The following is a 22997-nucleotide window of genomic DNA, read 5'->3' on the forward strand; positions in this document are numbered from 1 at the left end:
TGGCGACCACGCTCTGGAAGTGGTTCAAGAGTTCACCTACCTAGGCTCAACTATCACCAGTAACCTGTCTCTAGATGCAGAAATCAACAAGCGCATGGGAAAGGCTTCCACTGCTATGTCCAGACTGGCCAAGAGAGTGTGGAAAAATGGAGCACTGATACGGAACACAAAAGTCCGAGTGTATCAAGCCTGTGTCCTCAGTACCTTGCTCTATGGTGCGAGGCCTGGACAACGTATGTCAGCCAAGAGCGACATCTCAATTCATTCCATCTTCGCTGCCTTCGGAGAATCCTTGGCATCAGGTGGCACCACCGTATCTCCAACACAGAAGTCCTCGAGGCGGCCAACATCCCCAACATATACACCCTACTGAGCCAGTGGCGCTTGAGATGGCTTGGCCATGTGAGCCGCATGGAAGATGGCAGGATCCCCAAGGACACATTGTACAGCCAGCTCGTCACTGGTATCAGACCCACTGGCCGTCCATGTCTCCGCTTTAAAGACGTCTGCAAACGTGACATGAAGTTCTGTGACACTGATCACAAGTCGTGGGAGTCAGTTGCCAGTGATCGCCAGAGCTGGCGGGCAGCCATAAAGGCGGGGCTAAAGAGTGGCGAGCTGAAGAGACTTAGCAGTTGGCAGGAAAAAAGACAGAAGCGCAAGGGGAGAGCCAACTGTGTAAGCCTCGACAACCAACTTTATCTGCAGCACCTGTGGAAGAGTCGGTCAATTCTAGAGTGACATTTATAGCCACTCCAGGCACTGCTTCACAAACTACTGACCACCTCCAGGCGCTTACCCATTGTCTCTCAAGACAAGGAGGCCAAAGAAGAAGAAGAAGTCACCAACAAATCAAATAGAGAATTCAGGAGAAACTTCCTTACCCAGAGAGTGGTGCGAATGTGGAACTCGCTACCACAGCAAGTGTTTGAAGCGAATAGTTTAGATGCATTTAAGGGGAGGCTAGATGAGCGTATGAGAGAGAAGGGAATAGAGGCTTATAGAGTTAGATGAGGAAGGAATGGAGGAGGCTAAAGTGGAGCATAAATGCTGGGATGGACTGGTTGGGCCAAATAGCCTGTTTCTATGCATTTATATCCAATGTACTCCTATGACAAACTAGATGGGGCAATTAATTCTGAGAGGCAGCTAGAAAATATTAAACATGTTGGACAAAATATATAAATAAAATATAAGGCCCCAGATTTTGCAGTGGTAATGATGGTGAACCTGTCAGCGTTCATTGTCATTATTCCACTGAAATTGACAGCAACGTTGGAGTCTACACATGCACAGAGTAACACAGAAATCCACATATGGAAGCATGTGGGCATGAAAATTCGCACCACCAGCCAGCATGCTGGTTTGCCGGCACCATCCTGCTCCCAGGCCATTTTCCCAGAGGCAGGATTGAGGGGGAGGGGGGGAAGAGTGGAAAGGCTACCCACTCACAAGCAACATGCAGCTAACTAAGGTAAGTCGTCACTTCAGGCCAATTATCAGAAGCCAAGTGGAATTTTCCAGTCACCCTGTAAGCGCCCCCCCACCCCCGCCACCCCCCACACCGTGGAGTCGGCAACTAGGTCATCTGCTGGAGGCGGCCTCCCGGTGGCAGACCAGGAAGCCAGCACTCCAGGCAGGTTTTGAGGCCCACCTGTCTGCTTGGCACAGCTGCAGGCCACTCTGTGGAGGGGATTCTCCTCCACTCTGATGACTTGGCAGCTGTGGCCATTTTTTAATTGAAATGTTTTTAAAGTTGCTGAGAGGGCCCTTCAAGATGGAGGTGCCCTCTCTCTCTCTTACCTGAAAAGGTTAGCGGCAGCTTCTTCCGAGCTGGAGGGCCTCCTATTGGCCCTCCAGCTTTGAGAGCCTGCCCATCATCCTTAATTGGACAGCGAGTGCACCCTCTGGCCACTAATTGGCTAACTCTGGGGAAATCACTGCCGGGTGACTGTTTCCTGCACAATGTGGGGTCAGGGACCCCCAGTTGACTCCGATGTTGGGTCCCGTCCCAAAACCTAAAATCCTGCCCTGGGTTTTTGACAGTGTACTAAGTTCATAATTATTGCTAAAATGCCTCACTGGCCCTTGAAAACTAATTTTATATTTGTGGAATGTCAAATTTCTCCATTATGATAAAAAAAATTCTTTACCATATTTTAAATATTTTTCAAAATTTTGATTCATATTTTAGTTTCTGTTTTAATCCAATCATCATCATTTATTTCGCTATCTGAAAATTTAAATTAAAATTGATGGATAATTGATGATTTTTACTTCCTGGTTGGCTCTCGCTGAGATTGCTTCAATGTGATTGGCTGCTTACCCTGCTTCTCTGCAGTGGATGCCCGAAGTTCCCCTTGACTTGGCAGCAGATTCAAACTGCTATCGGGAAAAGGGAAATCCACGCCACGGAGATCGCTAGGTTTTTGTGGGCAGTTTTCTTCAAGGTCAGTGGTGATTCATCACCACTGTTTAACCACTGACCGCAATATCCAGCCCATTAATATGGGCGAGTACCAAGTATTGCTTATAAGAAGAAAATAATGGGTGACATAATTACTCACAATTGGCACTGAAACAGCTAAGGATGAAATTGGCAGACCTAGGAGCCTTAGTAGACTTGACACCAATGCAGACCAGCAATCAATAAAGCTAACAGAATGGTGAACTATGTAGCTAAAACAGCAGAATAAAAGAAACTCATGTTGAAACTGTTTCATGCTCTGGTCAGGACAGATTACAATACAGTGCCAGGTCTTCAAGACACAACATACTTATAGGAAGTGCAGGATGGAAATACAAAAATAAACTGGAGAGTTATATAAAAAAAAATGTAAAGACTGGTACGCTTGTCTTCAAAAAGATGGAGGACAATGTCACATGTCATCCACCTTCTCCTGCTTTAAAATACTTTCATGTCTGCTAAAACTAAACCTCATTAACCCCGTCTGCTTTGAAATTGTAAACTCATCACACATGGATGTGAACTACCCAGAAAAATGAGCTAAAACAAAGGCATTCACAGGAACCCCGTCTCCGAATACAATCACTACAATAAAATGTGAAAATACCTCAATTTATCAAAATAGGCTGTTATCAGAAGCTATTGTATAGCCTTCAGGAACTGAAAGCTAAAGTCACATGGGTGAGACAAACACCAAATGAGTTTACCTTTAAAGGCAACCTTTTTTGGAGAACAAAGGAGAACATCAGTAGAAATCTCCAGCTACAGAAAGAACATCGAAAGCCATCTTTAATTCTAGCACAAGGCTGCGAGAAAGAGAGAAAGATCAATTCCAGCTAAGACAGTTGAACCCTGCTGTGATGAGTTTGCAACCAACTGCAGCAGAAAAATAAGAGAGTGACTTTTAAACAACTCCTCTGCCTGTGAAAACTGAACTAAGAAATACCAGCACAGTCTTCAAACTGAAGTGCTGACTGCCAGAAGACTTCAGCATCCCAGCAAGTTCAAGACAACCAGCAGACAGGCTGCAACTTTTAAAATGTACCTTTTTTCCTGTAAACAGCAGACTTTTACGCCTTGAACTCTTAAAGCCTCTTACCTTTTATCTTCTATCTATCTTTCCTTGAGTGAGCATGTGTGCGTGGGTGGTGTTGCAATCATTTTGGGTGATTACAATTCAAGAAGTTTATTTGGCAGACAAAGCACAGGGGCTGAAACACTAGTTTAACAGAAGCACTATCTGCAGTCAGTTGAGAGGTGACAAGTAGAAACTAGCCACGACATTTCCCACCTGCCCGTAACACACAAAGGAGGCTTTCAAGCACTGGAGGCTGTTCTAAGGATACCCCAAAGACAAACCCTTATTTCAGAGATCGGAGTTAAATAGAATTACTTTGTATTTGCAGCACAGAAACAAGCCATTGGTCTGTGCTGGCCTTAATGCTACACACAAGCCTTAGAACATAGAAACATAGAACATAGAACAGTACAGCACAGTACAGGCCCTTCGGCCCACGATGTTGTGCCGAACCTTTAACCTACTCTAAGATCAAACTAACTACCTACCCTTCATTCTACTATCATCCATGTACCTATCCAAGAGTCGCTTAAATGTCCCTAATGTATCTGCTTCTACTACCACCGCTGGCAGCGCATTCCACGCACCCACCACTCTCTGTGTAAAGACCCTACCTCTGACATCTCCCCGAAACCTTCCTCCAATCACCTTAAAATTATGCCCCCTGGTGACAGCCCTTTCCACCCTGGGAAAAAGTCTCTGGCTATCCACTCTATCTATGCCTCTCATCATCTTGTACCCCTCTATCAAGTCACCTCTCATCCTTCTTCGCTCCAATGAGAAAAGCCCTAGCTCCCTCAATCTTTCTTCGTAAGACATGCCCTCCAGTCCAGGCAGTATCCTGGTAAATCTCCTCTGCACCCTCTCTAAAGCTTCCACATCCTTCCTATAATGAGGCGACCAAAACTGAACACAATATTCCAAGTGTGGTCGAACCAGGGCCCCATAGAGCTGCAGCATAACCTCGCGGCTCTTAAACTCAATCCCTCTGTTAATGAAAGCCAACACACCATACGCCTTCTTAACAACCCTATCAACTTGGGTGGCAACTTTGAGCGATCTATGGACATGGACCCCAAGATCCCTCTGTTCCTCCACACTACCAAGAATCCTTCTCCCACATTACCTCATCTCACCCACTCAGCATTAACTTCTATTCCTTTCTCCCTCGTGTACTCGTCTAGCTTCCCCTTAAGGTGAGATAGGAGATTGAAGGAAAGGGGGATAAAAGAATGTAGGAACAGGGTGGGCACATGGAGGATGGACCAAACAACCTGTGTTCATGTTGTGAATCCTGTGGAAGACACGGCTTTACAGTTCAGCTACTCACTGGATAATCTCACCAAGCTAAGATTTACTTTCTTTTGTCAAAGTGCCAAGTTTGGAAAGCCTCATTTTCTTCTTCCAACACATTCCATAACACATAGTTGTTGATGAGAGAATTAAACCCTTGATGTTTAACCCTTATACCAAAGGTTGTCATCTGCTATTTTAAAACTTATTAGGATAGACTCGAGAAATGTGGTCTTCTCAACCTTGAGAAGAGGAGATTGAGGGATGATCTTATTACAGTACGCAAGCTAGTAAATGGTATGGAAAAATCCAGCCTATTAGAATTAGAACATTACAGCGCAGTACAGGCCCTTCGGCCCTCGATGTTGCGCCGACCTGTGAAACCATCTGACCTACACTATTCCATTTTCATCCATATGTCTATCCAATGACCACTTAAATGCCCTTAAAGTTGGCGAGTCTACTACTGTTGCAGGCAGGGCGTTCCACGCCCCTACTACTCTCTGTGTAAAGAAACTACCTCTGACATCTGTCCTATATCTATCACCCCTCAACTTAAAGCTACGTCCCCTCGTGTTTGCCATCACCATCCGAGGAAAAAGACTCTCACTATCCACCCTATCTAACCTTCTGATTATCTTATATGTCTCTATTAAGTCACCTCTCCTCCTCCTTCTCTCCAACAAAAACAACCTCAAGTCCCTCAGCCTTTCCTCGTAAAACCTTCCCTCCATACCAGGCAACATCCTAGTAAATCTCCTCTGCACCCTTTCCATAGCTTCCACATCCTTCCAATAATGCGGTGACCAGAACTGCACGCAATACTCCAGGTGCGGTCTCCTATTATTTCAAATTAAACTCAAAGTGTAAAATAAATGGGCACACGTTCAAACTGAAGTAAAGCAACTTTAAGCCCTGTATCAGGAATTTCTTTGCACAGTGTTGGATAGTTGAAATGGACTTCCAGATACAGCAGTGGTGGTGAAAACCCTTGAATCATCTAAGAAATGAAATAAGATGCTATAATGGGTGGGGAGTTTAAGGCAGTTCTGGAAAGATGAACTGAGTGAGTCCAAATAGCCTTGCAAATCTGTATTTATCTTGTGACCTTGTGAAAAGATAGGGTAACGTTATATTTTGCATTTTTAAATATCAAACTCTGATTATCAGGGAATTAATTGGTTTATAACATTGAGAATTTTATTGCAGATTTATTAAAATTTGCTTGAAAATAGGGGTAGAGAAAAGAATGATGAAAAGCTTAAATGCTTTTAGCATCATGTGACCGCATATTATTTTTATACTGGATACATTTTTCTTTGCTAAGTCTATCAATTGGAGTGCAACACATGCTACATAATACAGATACTTCCATCTTGGTAACTGTAATTACTCCAGTTTCCACAAGGCCAATACAAATTCATTTTCATCAACTACATGCACCTGCCAACGCAACTTGTCCCTTTTTATACTTGCAACATTTTTCATAGACCCTGTGGGAGCAATTAAGCATAATTTAACATCGTCTAATGGTGAACTCTTTTGTTTTGGCAAAATGCATATTGCTAATGATCTCCATTCATTTAGAAGTACTCTAGGTTTCAAATAACAGCAAAGCTACAACTCGTTCTTCTAAAATTATAATGACGAATGTATCAGATAGGCAGAAGTGAAATGTTAATAAACTAGGAGCTCTACAAATTGTGAATTAGATTTAATCACACTGGCTATCCTGAATAATGATTACATTTTACTTATTCACTATTAAGAAACAAATATATTGTTAGAAAACAAACCATTGCCTGTCTAATAGTGTTCCAGCTAGGCAATGAGTTATTACAAACATAATTCACAAACATGTCTCCTTCATAATTGAACAGCTATTTGTGATCAAAGGATGCCCTTGTAAGATGGCCTCAAACGCGAATGCCACTACTTTATATAAATGAGCAATGCACTGCTTTAGGATTGGAGTTGTGTTGTATAGATTTTACCTTTAAGTGAAAGTTCAACAGAAATGAAAGGAGGTAGAACTTGTAGAACATACTCATCCTGTTACAGGATGCTGTACATCAATAGAACTTTGTCAATCAACAGTAATACATTTTGGTCATATCTCATGACATCTCAACAAGAAAACTACTTGAGCAAACAGCGAGATGAAGGCTGTAATTCAGGATTCAGATGGCACTTAGAAACTGCTCAGGATTTGCTCTGCTATCCATATCCTATCTCACATCAAGTACCATTCTCCCATCACTCCTGTGCTTGCTGACCCACATTGGCTCCCAGACCAGCAATGCTTTGATCTTAAAATTCTCATACTCGTTTTCAAATCCCTCCATGATCTTGCCCCTCCCTATCTCTGTAAGCTCCTGCAACCGGGTAACCCTCCGAGATGTCTGTGCTCCTCCAATCCCGGCTTCTTGCTTATCTCTGATTTTAATCACTCCAACATTGTTGCCATGCCTTCAGTTTTCTAAGCCCTAAGCTCTGGAATACCCTCCCTAAATCTTTCCACTTCTTAACTTTTTTCTCCCCCTTTAAGACACTCCTTAAAACCTATATCTTTGACCTGTCTTAATATCTTCTTATAAGGGATGGTAATGAATCTTATTTGATAATGCACCTGTGAAATGCCTTGGGGTGTTTAACTACAACAACAACAGCAACTTTTATATAGCGCCTTTAACATGGTAAAACATTCCAACATGCTTCACAGGAGCGTTAACAAACAAGATTTGACAGAGAGCCACATAAGGAGATTACCAAAAGCTTGGTCAAAGAAGCTGGTTTTAAAGAGTGACTTAGGAGGAAAGAGAGGTAGAGAGGGAATTCTAGAGCTTAGGACCTTGGTAGCTGAAGGCACAGCCACTAGTGGTGGCATGATTAAAAGTAGGGATGCTCAAAAGGCTAGAATTAGAGATGAGCAGATATCTCGGAGGGTTGTAGGGCTCGAGGAGATTACAGAGATAGGGGGGAGCAAGGGACTGGAGGGATTTGAAAACAAAGATGAGAATTTTAAGATCAAAGCATTGATTAACCAGGGGTTATGTAGGTTAGCAAGAACAGGGGTGATGGGTGAACGAGATTTAGTGTGAGTTGGGACTCAGGCAGCAGAGTTTTGGATGGCCTCAAGTTTACGGAGGGTAGACCAGCCAGGAGTGCATTGGAATATTCAAGTTTAGAAGTAACAAAGGTGAGCTTGAGCATTTCAGCAGCAGATAAACTGAGGCAGCGGTGGAGTTGTACATTGTTATTGAGGTGAAAATAGCAGTCTTAGTGATAGTGTGGATATGCGGTTGGCAGCTCATCTTGGGGTTAAGATTGTAAATAGTCTGGTTCAGCCTCAGACAGTTTCTAGGGAAAAGGATGGAGTTGGTGGCTATAGAATAGTATTTGTAGGGGGTACTGAAGAATTGGCTTTGGTCTTCCCAAGCTTTAGTTGGAGTAAATTTCTGCACGTCCAGTACTGGATGTCGGGCAAGCAGCCTGACAATTTAAAGAGAGCGCAGGGAGCAAGAGAGGTGATGGTGAGGTAGAATTGGGTGTCGTCAATGTGCATGTGGAAACTGATGCTCTGTTATTGGATTATGTCACCCAGGGCAGTATGTACATGAGAAATAGGATGGGGCCAAGGTTGGGGACACCTGAGGTAGTGGTGCAGGAGCAAGAAGCGAAGCCATTGCAGGTGATTCTCTGGCTATAACGGGATAGAGAAGAATGGAACCAGGAGAGTGCAGTTCCACCAGATGGACAACGATGGAAAGGTGCTGGAAGAGGAATGTGTGGTCAACCATCTCAAAGGCTGCAGACAGGTCGAGAAGGGTGAGGAATGATAGTTTACTATATTAAAGTAGTTATATAAATGCAAGTTGTTATCGTTGTGATTTAAAACATGATTGCAGTCCATTCATTGCATTTGGCACTTGCAACTCACTGATACATACTTAATTGCACAAAGTAATCATCAGAGATTCACCAGCCATCATAGCAGCCTCACTTGAACACTACAGAATGCAAGGACATCATCGCAATGAGGATAGTTAATGTTTGGTAAGGTCTGCTCAGTGAGATGAGTGAGTCTGCTGCTATCACTAAGTTTGACAGGAAACTCTGCAAGCATTTGCCATGGAAATTAACTGAGGAATGTGAGTAGAAAACTCTATTTTGTTTTTGGAGTGGAGCAGATGGACTAAAATGATCTTTTTCAGTCCCTTGTTCATTCCACCAAGAGGAAATAGGTGTTTGAAGAGAAACCCTTTCCATGATTGAATCTTCCAGGAATACCAAGGAGGAAGGTACCCAGCACCCTGAAGCATCTCACCCTTACTCATGCATGGCCCTCAACAGTGCATGGCTGGAATATTTGATTACTGGAAGATTGTAACTGAGCCTGATCTTATCCTCTTCCAACATACAGGCTTGCACTTCCATTAGGAGCCATTCAAATAACAATTAGGAGCTGGAACCTTGGCTAAATATCCCATCCCTAATCAAAGAAACATCTCCACCACCAGTTGGCTCACAACAGAGAGCCCAGAACAGACTGGAGACCAAACTTGGTCCACTCCTTATTTACGTGAAGCAGTTTGGGACATCCCAAACACTCAACGAGACACTATATAAATTCAAATTCTTTCCTTCTTCCTTATATGACTCAGCCACTCAATCAATAAATTTGCCTAATCACACGGATACAATTAGGAGGTGAAAATTCATCAGGGCCCCACACGATAATTAAATAGGCATGCTGTCAGCGCTGCTAATGCTATTGAATGGCAGCTAACCTAATGAGGTCGGAAATATTGGATGCCCCTGATGCCTGTACTTTGTAAGGGTAAGATGCAATTTGGCTACAGGAAATTGGAAAGCAACTTCTGAACATAGAAAGCCAAGAAGAAACTTCAGATGGCTCCCACTTCTCGAATGCAGCACTGGAGTTGTTTATGGTGGAGGGCAGCAGGAGAAGGGACATCTTCTTCCTAGCAGATGGCATCCTGCATGACAGCGGTGGGCACAGAGAGCAGATGGTCATCAGTAAAATAAATCTACAGATTGCCTCAAAGTCGCTATCAAATCTGTGATCTCTGGAGAAACTTGGAAGTCATGTACATTTTGATCTGAATGTGTTTTAGCACCAGCAATACACAAATAAACCCAATGGATAGGTGGAAGCGATTTTAAGACTAAAGTTTTACCTGAGATGGTTTTACAAACCCCATTAACAAAGCTCGAAACTGGAGATTAGATTACAGTTTTGAATTAAATTGTAGCTGTATGTGGTTTGTGTTTGGGCGCATCTTTTGAATGCATGTGTGTGCATGTGTCTATGAATGCAGGCACTGACACTCTCACCTCGCCAGAAGGTTGTTGGTTCAAGTACCAGTCCAGAGGCCTGAGCACCAAAATCTACACTGGTACTCCAGTGCATTACTGAGGGAGTGCTGCACTGTCGGATGTGCCATCTTTTGGGTAAAATGTTAAATCAAGGACCATCAGTCCTTCCCGTGTGGGCATATAAGATTCTATGGCATTCTTGGAAGAGGAACAGGAGAGTTCTCCTTGGTGTCCCGGCCAATATTCACACACCAGCCAACATTAAAAAAGATTATCTGGTCAACACCTCAATGGCGTCTTGTGGGATCTTGCTATGCACAATTGTCTGTTTCGTTTCTTAAGTTACAACAGTGACTACACTCCAAAAGTATGTCATTGGTTACAAACCACTTTGGTATGCCCAAGGTCATGAAAGGTGATACATAAATGCAAGTCTGTCTTTCTTTCATACAGGGCATATGTTACTTACATTTTTGTGCCAATAGTGAGAATTAGTGTTGTGGCAACAATCAATGTGAAGCATATCTTTGATGTGCTGTCATATTCACATCCAAGTATTAAGAATATTGACATCATTAGGGCAGGTTTGTGGAGAAATTCTTCGTCTAGTATTTATTGCTTTATGCTGAAGTACCATGCCATAGGCACCAAAAGCCCTTCTGAACCTCATCCAATTGGCTATTATTCAGGTTACATTGGACAATCAACAATACTCCCCAAGTTTTGGCACTATTTGATCAGGGAATGGCACGGCCAAGTTTAATTCTGACTTTACGTAGTGTCCACACCTGCACTTCTCTGCTCAAATCTGCACCCTTACTGAAATTATCAGGAATCTCAGTGTACACCACTGATTGAACCTGGGACATTCCTAGGCACATAGGTATTTAACCTGTACTGAGGCTAAGAAATAGTTTGTTGATTAAAAGGTGTATCAGCTGTCAAATCAATAGCATTCATCACAGTAGCAGCATGCCTACTTAAAGATAATGAGGCCCCTGACCAATTTTTCCCCTTTTAATTGTGCCCACATGTTTGGGTAAGTTTATTGAGTGAGAAGCTGAGTCTTATAAGTAAGGAAGAATACATAGCATGAATGGCCTCATGAGCAAAGTGAAAGGAGAGGAGCTACTAGCAACTTTATCACTGGCTTTAGGAGAGGAGAGAAATACTGAGAAGTGGGGGAAACACTTTTTTGTGAGGATACACAGTTGTTTGTTTTTTCAGTTATTGTCCACTCCAACTCTCCTTAAGGCATGTATCAACTGCTGCTAAGAACTGACCTGCTCCCAACAGCTATGCTATGTTTGTGTTGGGCACAAGGAGCACTGCAAGATTGGATTAATGATGATGTTCCCTCCCCTAATGAGGAACTTATGGTCTCCGTTGAACAGCAGATCAGGAATTTAACAGTGTGGTATGCCACAAGAGTAAACCTATTCCTCACTTCCTCATAGCAATGCAAGCTGGAACTTCAAGTTGCTATGCCACAGTGCTCATTTATACATTTGCTATCTATCGAGATATGAAGCTGTACCAGTCATTTTTTTTTCTCACTTTAAGTGTCATTTCAGATCATGTGCTTCTTTCTTCACAGTTCTTTATTCTTTAATCAGCTCATCAATCATCTGCAGCACCATCTTCAAAACCCAGCAACAGCACTAATTTTAACTTGCCTTTATATTTTTGCTCCACAAATTTGCTATTTTAAAATAGGGATTAGGAGCAGGTTTGTTTTCCAGTTAGGGAATAACTTCAAGATACCAAAGCTATTTTTATTTTTAGCCATTGAGTATCGTCATGTAAACAACCAAGTCTGGAAAAATAGATCATTCCCAAAAAAATGGTTGAGAGATTATTTTTTTTTAAAAACACCATAAATTAGCACAATAATTGATCACCTTTTTGAAATGTTCACAAATGAAAATTTTACAGGAGGTACTACTTTTCTTCCTTTAAAAATAACTTGAGAGGCTTAACATGTTATTCTGTGCTAAGCATTACCCACACTATAATCTAGACAAGCAGCATAATAAATTGTTCTTTTTGTATTAATGTGTTCAAGTATCTAAAGCAACCAATTCTGAAACATGCAGGATAATTTCAAAACCCATTCCAGTCAAATAGTTATGAAAATAAACCCTTCTATTTCTGCAGTGCAATGTTTGAAATACAAGAGAGGGGAAAAAATAGTGTATTTACCATCTGAGATCGATTCTTCGGACAGCCATTGATGTCTTCAATCTTTTCGTTTGCTGAAATGTTAAGAAAATAGTGTGCTTAACTTTCACAGCATATTGAATAGACAGCTTTGTCTTCCAATTGCAGACAGTGTTAAGGAATGGCTGTGAAAAGCTGTTGGAAGTGGATCAAATCATTAACAAGCAACCTTACCAAAGAAAACGAACACTCATCAGGAGTATGCAAAATTTTCTGCTGGGCAGTGCCTACCCAACCCGCAGCAGCTGAGGAGCAAGGTCATCCACTAAAAGCAGACAACTGTATGACAGCCTTGCTTAACCCCTTCCACTCTTGTTTCTCTTCTCCTTTCCATCAACTGACTGCATGCGTGAGCCCCATCAGTGGTGGGTCAAGCATGCCATACTGTCATGGGCAGGATAAGGTTTCATGACCACACCAGAAAAAAACATAGAGAGACTGGGATAGCACAGATGGAAACCACATGAAGCCTTCATGGCAAGTACAATTAGCTGCTGGAGTTAAAATGCTTTGTTTACTTCTTGCCTCTTAATTGATTTTTCCTATCCTCACCTGCTGCCAATTGTTCAAGCATTACAAAGACTTTTATGACTGACATCTCTTTCCCATCTGTACTAACAGTCACCTATGTTTGGCATAGCAGTCCCATTGGTAGTGCACAAAACTGCTTCAAATCTCTAAGTCTTTTGTTGGGCTTGGTTTCTGAGGTTGCAAAATCTTCCTCCTTTATACTGCAGGGCAAATTCCAGAGAATGAGCAGCAATGTAAAGACAGTGATGCACGTACAAGCTTCCGTTCCAGCCCTACAACCCTCCAAGATATCTGCACTCCTCCAATTTTGGCCTCTTGCGCATTCCCGATTTTAATCGCTCCACCATTGGTGGCCATGCCTTCAGCTGCCTGGGCCCTAAGCTCTGGAATTCCCTCGTTAAACCGCTCAGCCTCTTTCTCTTCCTTTAAGATGCTGTTTAAAACCGACCTGCTGTTAGTCACCTGTCACCAAATATTTCCTTATGTGGCTCAGTGTCAAATTTTGTTTGATAACGCTCCTGTGAAATGTCTTGGGACCTTTTATACGTTAAAGGCACTATCTAAATGCAAATTGCTGTTGTTAAATAAGTGGCACCTGCCAACATCCACCATGAACAACTTGCATTTATACCATTTTCCTTATGTGCAGGAACATGTTTCAGAGAAAGAAAGAATTTGCATTGATATAGCACCTTCCACCACCTCAAGACATCCTGAAACACTTCACAGAAAATGAGTACTTTTGAAGTGTAGTGACTGTTATAATGCAGGCAAATGCACAGCCAATTTGCATATTGTAAATTCCCACAAACAGCAGTGCAATAAACAACCAGATAATGTGGTTTTCTTGTGATGGTATTCATTGAAGGGTAAAAGTTAGCTGGGATACTGGGGGACCTCCCCTGCTCTTCTTCAATGGCATGCCATGGGATCTTTTATATCCATCTGAGAGGACGAGAACATTATCTAAGCTGACAATTAAGTGCGACACTGAGGGAGGGCTGTACTGCCAGAGGTGCTGTCTTTTGGATGAGATGTTAAACCCCGTCCATCCAACATATGGCCTTCTGACTGAGAGGTGAGTGTACTACCAATGAGCAAACACTAATGTAATAAAAAGGAAAGAGTTACAATGAACACCAAGCCAATGGAATGGAGAATCTAGGATTGGAACCAAAGCCACAGTTGTCAAGAAGTAAATTATTAGAATCAATTCTGAGGGACAGGATAAACCGCCACTTAGAAAGGCACAGGCTGATCAGGGATAGTCAGCGTGAATTTGTTAAGGGAAGGTCATGTTTTACTAACTTACTTGAATTCTTTGAGGAAGTAACAAGGAGGAATGATGAGGGTAGTGCAGTGGATGCACCTGAAGTGTTGTAACCTGCAAGGCGATGGACCAGGTGCTGGAAGGTGGAATTAGATTGGGTAGCTAGTTTTTTTTCCCGGCCGGCACGGACACGACGGGCTGAATGGCCTCCTTCTGTGCTGTAATTTTCTATGGTTCTAAGTATTTTGAGGAAATTGTTGAAAGCAGGGAGGGTGGGGTGAGATGAAGAAAACTAGAGAATTCCAGAAGGACAAACAGTCATCATTCATAAAGCAGCTGCTGACGTTGGGACATAGTAAGCATGGGTTGAGGATAAGTCTGGTATTACAGCACAGCGTAGGCAGCAAGAGATTATTAAGATCAAGCAGGGTGAGTGTGTGGAAATGGAAAGCAGGAGAGGAATTTTAATATCCACACATTGGGGCATCATGGAGCCATTGGGGCTTAGCAAGGACAGATGGGATGGAGTAGATGAATATGGTCTGCAGTATTTTTGATCAGTTGCTGTTGGAGAGGTTAGTTTGTAGGGTGAAGAGGTCAAGCCCATAAGCCAATCAGTGCCAGAAGGGAGAGATAAACATGAAGGTGGGCAATGTTGCCAAGAGAATGGTTGAGGGAGAGGAAGCTGAGCTAACAGTGGAGCAAAGTTCTGTACTACCTGATTCAGCACAAGTTGACATCCAGGAAGGTTGATGGACTGAACACAAGAGGCTTGGAGATGTTGATGGGGGCTCAACAGGATGGCCTTATAGTTGCCAACATTCAGTTGCTACCAGAATTATGTCCCATGAAACAGATGAAAAAATACTCCTTGAGGTAGCACTCCATGTGACATATATAGCACAATTATTCTTCATGCTCCCAGTGTTCTTAAGGTATAATAATATATTGGGAATGTTGAAAATTGATTACATGCAGCAGGGCTTTTGTAAGCTACGGTCAAATCTCCTATGGCATCATTCATGGTGAGACATCTGATACTCTATTTTACAATGAGAGAAGCATTATGCCTTTCAACACATAACCTGTGCACTGCCATAGATAAAAACAAATGGCTGGGATTTGCAGTAATAGTAATGGTGGAGCTAACTTGGCTCACCGTTATTCTGGGGTAAATCAAACAGCAACTTCTGGAGTCCGCACATGCACAGTTAAACACAGAAATCAGGTGGTTCCTGTCTGATTCATCCTGCTCCTCCACATGCAGCAGTACCTCACCGAGAAACTCAGCATTCAAACACATGAAGGCTGTGAAGTTGTGGCATTTACTCACTGGTTATCCACTAAACAAGCCAGAAAAAGTTTGAGCTTGTGGATTCAGGAATAAGTGAATTTGAAATGGTGTAACATATCTTAATTACTGCCAAACAACTTCTTTGGTACTGAAAATATAATTATCCCCTTCAATTACCCTTCAATGAATACCATCACAAGAAAACCACATTATCTGGTCATTTATTGCACTGCTGTTTGTGGGAATTTACAATATGCAAACTGGCTGTGCATTTGCCTGCATTATGACAGTCACTACACTTCAAAAGTACTCACATATAAGTGTGGTGTCGCATTCTTTCAGAATTTAATTATTATTGGGGATTTAAATAAACTAAAGATTAAAATAAACTTTAACTTTTTCTTTGCCTCCTTTATCACTCCCTTAATCCCATCTTTCTTTCCTTCTCTTTACTATACATTGTGTGTGTGGTTTCACATTAATTGCAATGAATTAAATATTCTAATTTATACTTCCTGGTTTAGACTCTTTGGGGACAATTTTAACCTCCCAAAAAACAGGTTTGGTTGAGGGGGGGGGGGGGGGGGGGGGTTGGTGGTTGGGGCAATGGGGATAAGTTCAATATCTTAAAATTCAGATTCCCAAACCAAACCCGCCTCCAACCCACCCAACATCTGGTTTTAACTGAGGTGGGAAGATGGATGGGCAACCAATCCCCTCCAAGGAGGCAGGTTGGCACTTCAAAGATTATAATGAGGCTAAGAGCCACATTGCTATTCAGCTTTTCAAATTAACTGTGATCAGCCAGGGAAGCCCAGCAGCTACATCCAGACAAGGGCTTCCTGGATCCAGGACGGATCCTTTACACCTACCTCCTGCTTCCAGCATGCCTGCCTCAGCAAACTCCACAATCAGGCACACTGCCCAACTCTCCACCGCGCCACCACCCCCCCACCCCACCCCACCCCACCAAGCACCCAACCTGGCTCAGGCCTCCAATCCCCATCCCTTTCGACCCGTCCCCTCACCTCCGATCGCCCACACCACTCCAACATCCCCACCATTAAGCCACCAACCTCTACAGCCCCCAAGATCAGCAGCTGCCCTGGATAACCCACCCCCCCACCAATCGACCCCTCCCTCATCCAATTGGCCCTCCCTCCCTAGGATCAAACCCTCTTCTGCACCCCTCCCAGTATTGATCCTCCCCTTCTGACCTCCTCCCAGCCTTAATGGCCCCTTCCCCGCAACCAAATGCGGACCTACCTGGCCCTGTGGCCTCCACTGACCGATTCCCGTCTGCCCGAAAGCTTAGTCTGTCAATCAAGCTTGGCTTCCTGGTGGGAAACCAATCAGTGATGTCGTGCGAACGCTGACTCCATTGCATGTGGAGGAAATCCTGACTTCCAGGTTCTCCATGTCTTTTCGATCCGACCCCCCCACCCCACAACATACCCCTCTCCCTACCCCCACCCCTGACAAGTCAGGTAAATTAAAATTTAGCCCTGAGTGTCTCAGGTAGGGTGTTTCAATCCAATTGGTTGGAGAGTCACACAAGCCACAGATCCCCTTTAGAGGGCACAACACTGGAAACAATCTCTAAATACCAGAAGTTGCCACTCGAAAGCCCACGAAAAGTCTCTGAGCAGCTGGACGTTAATGATCAGTGAGCACCATTCCTTTGATGCTGACTGCAAAATCCATGCCCAAACTTCTTTTTTCTGCCTCTACATCTTTCCCGCTGTCTAATTTTTTTGCCTTCAGTCTTTCACCCTTTTTTCCTCTCTTTGCATGGTTGTCATGTAATTCCCATTGTGATCAATATCAATCTGTCTGGCTCTTCTCCATCAATTCTATCTCACTCTGAGTTTCCCTTCCCCCGCCCTCCCACTGCTGCATATGTCTCCAATGTCTCTTTGTGACTCTTACTGATGCAATCAATATCTCGACTTATTAAGGACAGGGTGAGGAGGAAGATGGAGGCAACACACAGTAGAGTTAGAGCTGGGCCAAGGAGGGACTGCCAGAGAAGTTCTGCAAAATGGGTGATTGAGAGGTAAACTGAGATTCAGGCTAGGAGGCATGAGTAGAGGTGGAGGGAGGAAATGAGGGGTCAGAGGTTAGAGAAGTGTGGGCGTGTGAAGAAGGAGCAGTGGTCTGGGAGGAAATTATGGAAGGCCTAGACATGGAAAGAGTAATGGAGGATGGGTTGTGGAACATTTGGAGTTTGTTAAAATCAGCTAAATTATGATCCAAGGTCTGGGTAGACATTGAAGTGGATGATCATCGGAAAAATTCACTAAGGGGAGGAATCAGAGAGGGTGTTGAAGCCAATGGGGGTGCTGCGAGTATACAAAAGTAGATTCTAGGAGCAGGGTTGCAAATGAAAGGAGTGAGGAGCACTGGCACGTGGAAGTCCTAGAGCAAGTATTCTGGCAGGGACGCGGTTGTTGGGGCACTGTGGAGATGGATGAATTGGGAGTACTGAAGGGAGAGATGGGAACTGAGGAACACTAGTGGGGGGAGTGGGTAGCTGGAGACTAGAATCATACAATCATAGAATAGTTACAGTACACAAGAAGGCCATCAGCCTGCCGTACCCGTGCCAGCTCTCCACAAGAGCTACTCAGCTAGTCCCACTCCCCTGCCTTTACCCTATAGCTCTGCAAATGTTTTTTCTTCTACAAAAGCAGGGAAGTTAGTCATAGAGGGATACAGCACTGAAACAGGCCCTTCGGCCCACCGAGTCTGTGCCGACCAACAACCACCCATTTATACTAATCCTACATTAATCCCATATTCCCTACCATATTCCCACCTTCCCTCAATTCTCCTACCACCTACCTACACTAGGGGCAATTTACAATGACCAATTTACCGATCAACCTGCAAGTCTTTGGCTGTGGGAGGAAACCGGAGTACCCGGAGGAAACCCACGCGGTCACTGGGAGAACTTGCAAACTCCGCACAGGCAGTACCCAGAACTGAACCCGGGTCGCTGGAGCTATGAGGCTGTGGTGCTAACCACTGCACCACTGTGCTGCCCCAAGTTATGCTGAACCTCTCTGAAGCTCTGGTTAGGCCCCAACTGGAGTATTGCGTCCAGTTCTAGTCACCACACTTTAGGGAGGATGTGAGTGTCTTTGAGAGGGTGCACAGGAGATTTACCAGAATGGTTCCAAGGATGGAGGATTTTAGTTACAAGGCTAGATTGGAAAAACTGGGTTTGTTCTCCATGGAACAGAGGAGACTGAGAGGAGATTTAATAGAAGTGTACACGATTATGACAGGCTTAGATGAGTTAGACAAGGAAAAGCTGTTCCCATTAACAAATGGCACAAGGGCTAGGGGACACAAATTGAAAGTTTGGGCAAAAGATGCAGGGGATTATGAGGAAGCATTGTTTTACGCAGTGGGTGGTAATGATCTGGAACTTGCTGCCCACAAGGGTGGTGGAAGCAGACAATCAATGACTTCAAGAGGAAGTTGGAGGGCCACCTGAGAGAAAGAGACTTGCAGGGCTACAGGGATCAAGTTGGGGAGTGGGACTGACAGCATAGTTCCATGGAGAGCTGGCATGGACTTGATGGGCCGAATGGCCTCCTTCTGTGCTGTAAATGACTCATTGACTCTAGGTAATTATCCAATTCCCTTTTGCAAACCATGATTGAATGTGGTAGAGATCAATTCACAGACAATGCATTCTGGATCCTAACCACTCGCTGCATAAAAAAGCTTTTCCTCATGTTGCTTCTGGTTCTTTTGCCAATCACCTTAAATTGGTGTCCTCTGGTTCTTGACCCCTTTGCCAATAGGAACAATTTCTCTCTATCTACTCTGTCTCACTATTTTGAACAACTCTAGAAGGAGTTCAGTGGGAGATAACTCTTGATTAGTGAAGGGGAAAGGGGTTAAAAGTATTCAAGAACTCAACTCCGGAGCACTGGCATGGACAGACCAAGCATTAGAGCACAGGTACCAGCTAGGAGGCACAACAAAGTTAACACACAGGACTGCAATGACATCAATGGTGAGAATTGTTGCAGAAATGGCACAGCTGAAGGGCCACACAGTGGCGCAGTGGTTAGCATCGCAGCCTCACAGCTCCAGCAACCTGGGTTCGATTCTGGGTACTGCCTGTGTGGAGTTTGCAAGTTCTCCCTGTGACTGCGTGGGTTTTCGCCGGGTGCTCCGGTTTCCTCCCACAGCCAAAGACTTGCAGGTTGATAGGTAAATTGACCATTATAAATTGCCCCTAGTATAGGTAGGTGGTAGGGGAATTGAGGGAAGGTGGGGATGTGAGAGGGTAATGAGATTAATGTAGGATTAGTATAAATGGGTGGTTGACGGTCGGCACAGACTCGGTGGGCCGAAGGGCCTGTTTCAGTGCTGTATCTCTAAATAAAATAAAAATAAAGATCTTGTGGTGATGTTTTCAGAAGAGGGCTGGTTCAGAGAGGAGCACATGTTGCCCATGACTCACTGTCACAAGTACATAACTTGGCAATAATTATCTAATTCAATCCTCCTCAAAAGTCTGTGGACCAAGCTCCCACAAATGACACTTGGTCTCTCTCACCCTATTATCTATATTAAACTCCAGTACAGTCACCAGCTACACATACTTCCATCAAAATATTCTCTGGATATGACAAATCCTCTGGGTAAACATCCTAGTCTGAACATCAAAACTAATACCTGTTACAATTCATGACATTTGATTGTTCACTCTGGACTTAAGTAATTTAACAATTGAAATTTGATATCATCCTGGGGTCGGGGAAACTGCATCATCAAAGCAACTGGTCAACTAAGTCATTATCTTTCTCATAAGAACATCACCGATGGGAATAAAGGCACCACATACCTACAACCTGGATGATCTCAGCCAGGAGCACACCATCCGTCACGTCCTGCTGTAGGTCTCTGATAAGTCGCTTGTGGCCAGACTTCGCCAGATAATGATTGGCCCAGTCGGTATAAATCTGTTTAACAAAATAAGGATCAACATTTCACTCCATCAATCAAAATCCACATAGAGTAATCCAATATGTTGTGCACTGTCAATATTTAAAGCAAGTAAATGAGCATGAGACAAGTAATGAATAGCATTCGATAGAAAGTTTGAATCCCAAGTGTCTATTTCCTTGCAGTTGTCTGAAAGGCACTCAATTTGCTATCTATTTACATTCAGATAACTCTGCTGCATAATCATCGAGTCCTGCATTGTGACTGTATTCAGAATCTGGAAACAGTGCTTTAAGAACACCAAAGGAAACCTTTAAAGTGTGATGACAAGGTGAGGCAGAAAGACAACTTATTGATACAATGATAAAAAAAAATGTGGCATTTACGGTAGATTCCAGGAAGTCATTTTCAGGTTCCATCAGAGCCATTATTTACTCTATGTATACCTATAATATATTATAGCATATAGCATACACTTGCTGAAACATGCACACATACTTCCTGTAACACTTGCTTAATTATACTCATATCGTTTTTTTTATTCTTTCATGGGATGCGGGCATCACTGGCATTTGTTGTCCATCCCTAATTGCCCTTGACAACTGAGTGGCTTGCTAGGCCATTTCAGAGGGCAGTTGAGAGTCAACCACATTGCTGTGGGTCTGGAGTCACATGTAGGCCAGACCAGGTAAGGACAGCAGATTTCCCTAAAGGACATTAGTGAACCAGATGGGTTTTTAACAACAATATTAAATAACTGAATTTAAATTCCACCAGCTGGCATGTCCAATGTCCCCAGGGCATTAGCCTAGCCTCTGGATTACTCATTCAGTGACATTACCAGTACACCACCGCCTCAATGTGATCAACGTGATGGGATGTCTGCCTCCATAATATACATAAGGCATAAGGCACACACACACTCTTTTGCTAAACTACCCACTAGTTATGTACAAGAATTTCTCATTTACATGTCATGAATTCCTCTGAACAATGACTTTTTAAGCTGACAGTAATGAGCTTTCTCTGTATTCAAGAATATTTCATTTTTTGGCAGCATTAATATGGTTAACATTACAATAAGGCACTTGCATTCAAACACTCTGGAAATATTCCAGGATGGTCTCTTTTGCAATACTGGCTCAGAGAATTTAATTATAAACTACAAGTTTCATTCTTTCCAAGTAGTATTAGACAATGTTTCTATCATGGGAGAAGCATCTTCATGTTGTGTTAAATTACGGTCATTAAAGTCAGATCCGATTCTTGCTGGGGTACAGTTCGACAAGTGCCAAGAGACCATTGTGTTTGTTGACCACCTTGACATGAGTAGTATGGTGAGGGGCTTCTCCACAATGGGAAGCATCACAGCTCAATGTTGTCCTTTCCCAATGCACCATAACATGGCACTTTCTGGTAGAGGTCTTTCTGTAAGGAAGAATGTGCAGAGTTATGGGGAGAAGGCGAGGGAATGGCACTCAGTGAATTGCTCATTCAGAGAGCTAGTGCAGACATGACGGGCAAAATGGCCTCCTGCTGTGCTGTAACGATTCTGTGATTCTTTGGGTAGATTGGTTTTCCTCCCTTCATACTAGGATCATGGAGGTTAAATTGTGGTAGCCCGACAGTTGAAATCATCGAACTCAGTACTGGTTCAGAAACTGAACCCTGGGCCTTCCAGCTGTGTCTGGCTCAGTATGACACCAGGTGGTGCATTCATCTATTGAGTCCCCAGGGAAGCAGTTGCTCTTCACAGAATCATGGAAGTTTACAGCGCAGAAGCTGGCCATTTGGCCCATCGTGCCTGTGCTGGCTCTTTGAGTTTCAGTTCTGATGCAAGGTCACAGACCTGAAACGTTAACTCTGTTTCTCTCTCCACAAATGCTGCCAGACCTGCTGAGCATTTCCAGCACTTTCTATTCTTATTTCTGCCCAAAGGCAAGCCAGGCATCTTGGTTGCCATGCAAATAGGGAACCCACATCAACGAGACTTTGGAAAAGCAGAGTTCAAGGTGTAACACCTGAAATGACGATGGGGTTCGCTCTTCCAGCCCCAGATTGTAAACATGGAGCCAAGGACTCTGAAAATGCAAATTCAAGTTGCAAATACTAACACCTGGAAACAAAGGAAGGACCAGGTGGTTTTGATATGGCCAAGCCTATGGACTCGGAACACTGTAAAAAGAAACTGACTATTGACTTTTGTTCTGGACAGATTCAACAGGCTTTCCAAAGTCTGACAGGCTGTAAGGAAGAAAGGAAGACACGAAGAAACCAGCAGGAGCTGCACAGCCTCAGAAGATAGAGAGAGAATAACTACTATCAGAACACTGATGCAGCAAAAGGCTGCTAAGACTTGGAACCGATTCGAAAGTTGCTCATCAAGAATCTATCTACCTTTGCCTTAAAAATATTCAAAGACTCTGCTTCCACCGCCTTTTGAGGAAGAGAATTCCAAAGACTCACGACCCTCTGAGAGAAAATATTTCTCCTCATCTCTGTCTTAAATGGGCAACCCCTTATTTTTAAACAGTGA

The 22997-nt window shown here is 43.4% G+C and overlaps 1 protein-coding gene across 6 annotated transcripts in view; it reads right to left on the bottom strand.

The window, feature by feature from the left end:
• The window catches only part of LOC137377146 (neuron navigator 2-like), a 984055-nt gene that overhangs the window by 393141 nt on the left and 567917 nt on the right, over nt 1-22997 (bottom strand). For all 6 annotated transcript variants that reach the window (XM_068046509.1, XM_068046511.1, XM_068046512.1 and 3 more), the window contains exons 2-3: nt 20361-20478; nt 12381-12433 (exon numbers count right to left, since the gene is read on the bottom strand). In XM_068046509.1, the coding sequence (XP_067902610.1) occupies nt 12381-12433; nt 20361-20478 (171 nt within the window). The remainder of the gene's footprint in view (nt 1-12380; nt 12434-20360; nt 20479-22997) is intronic.

Source organism: Heterodontus francisci, chromosome 14, assembly GCF_036365525.1.
Source record: "Heterodontus francisci isolate sHetFra1 chromosome 14, sHetFra1.hap1, whole genome shotgun sequence".
NCBI classification, from domain to species: domain Eukaryota; kingdom Metazoa; phylum Chordata; class Chondrichthyes; order Heterodontiformes; family Heterodontidae; genus Heterodontus; species Heterodontus francisci.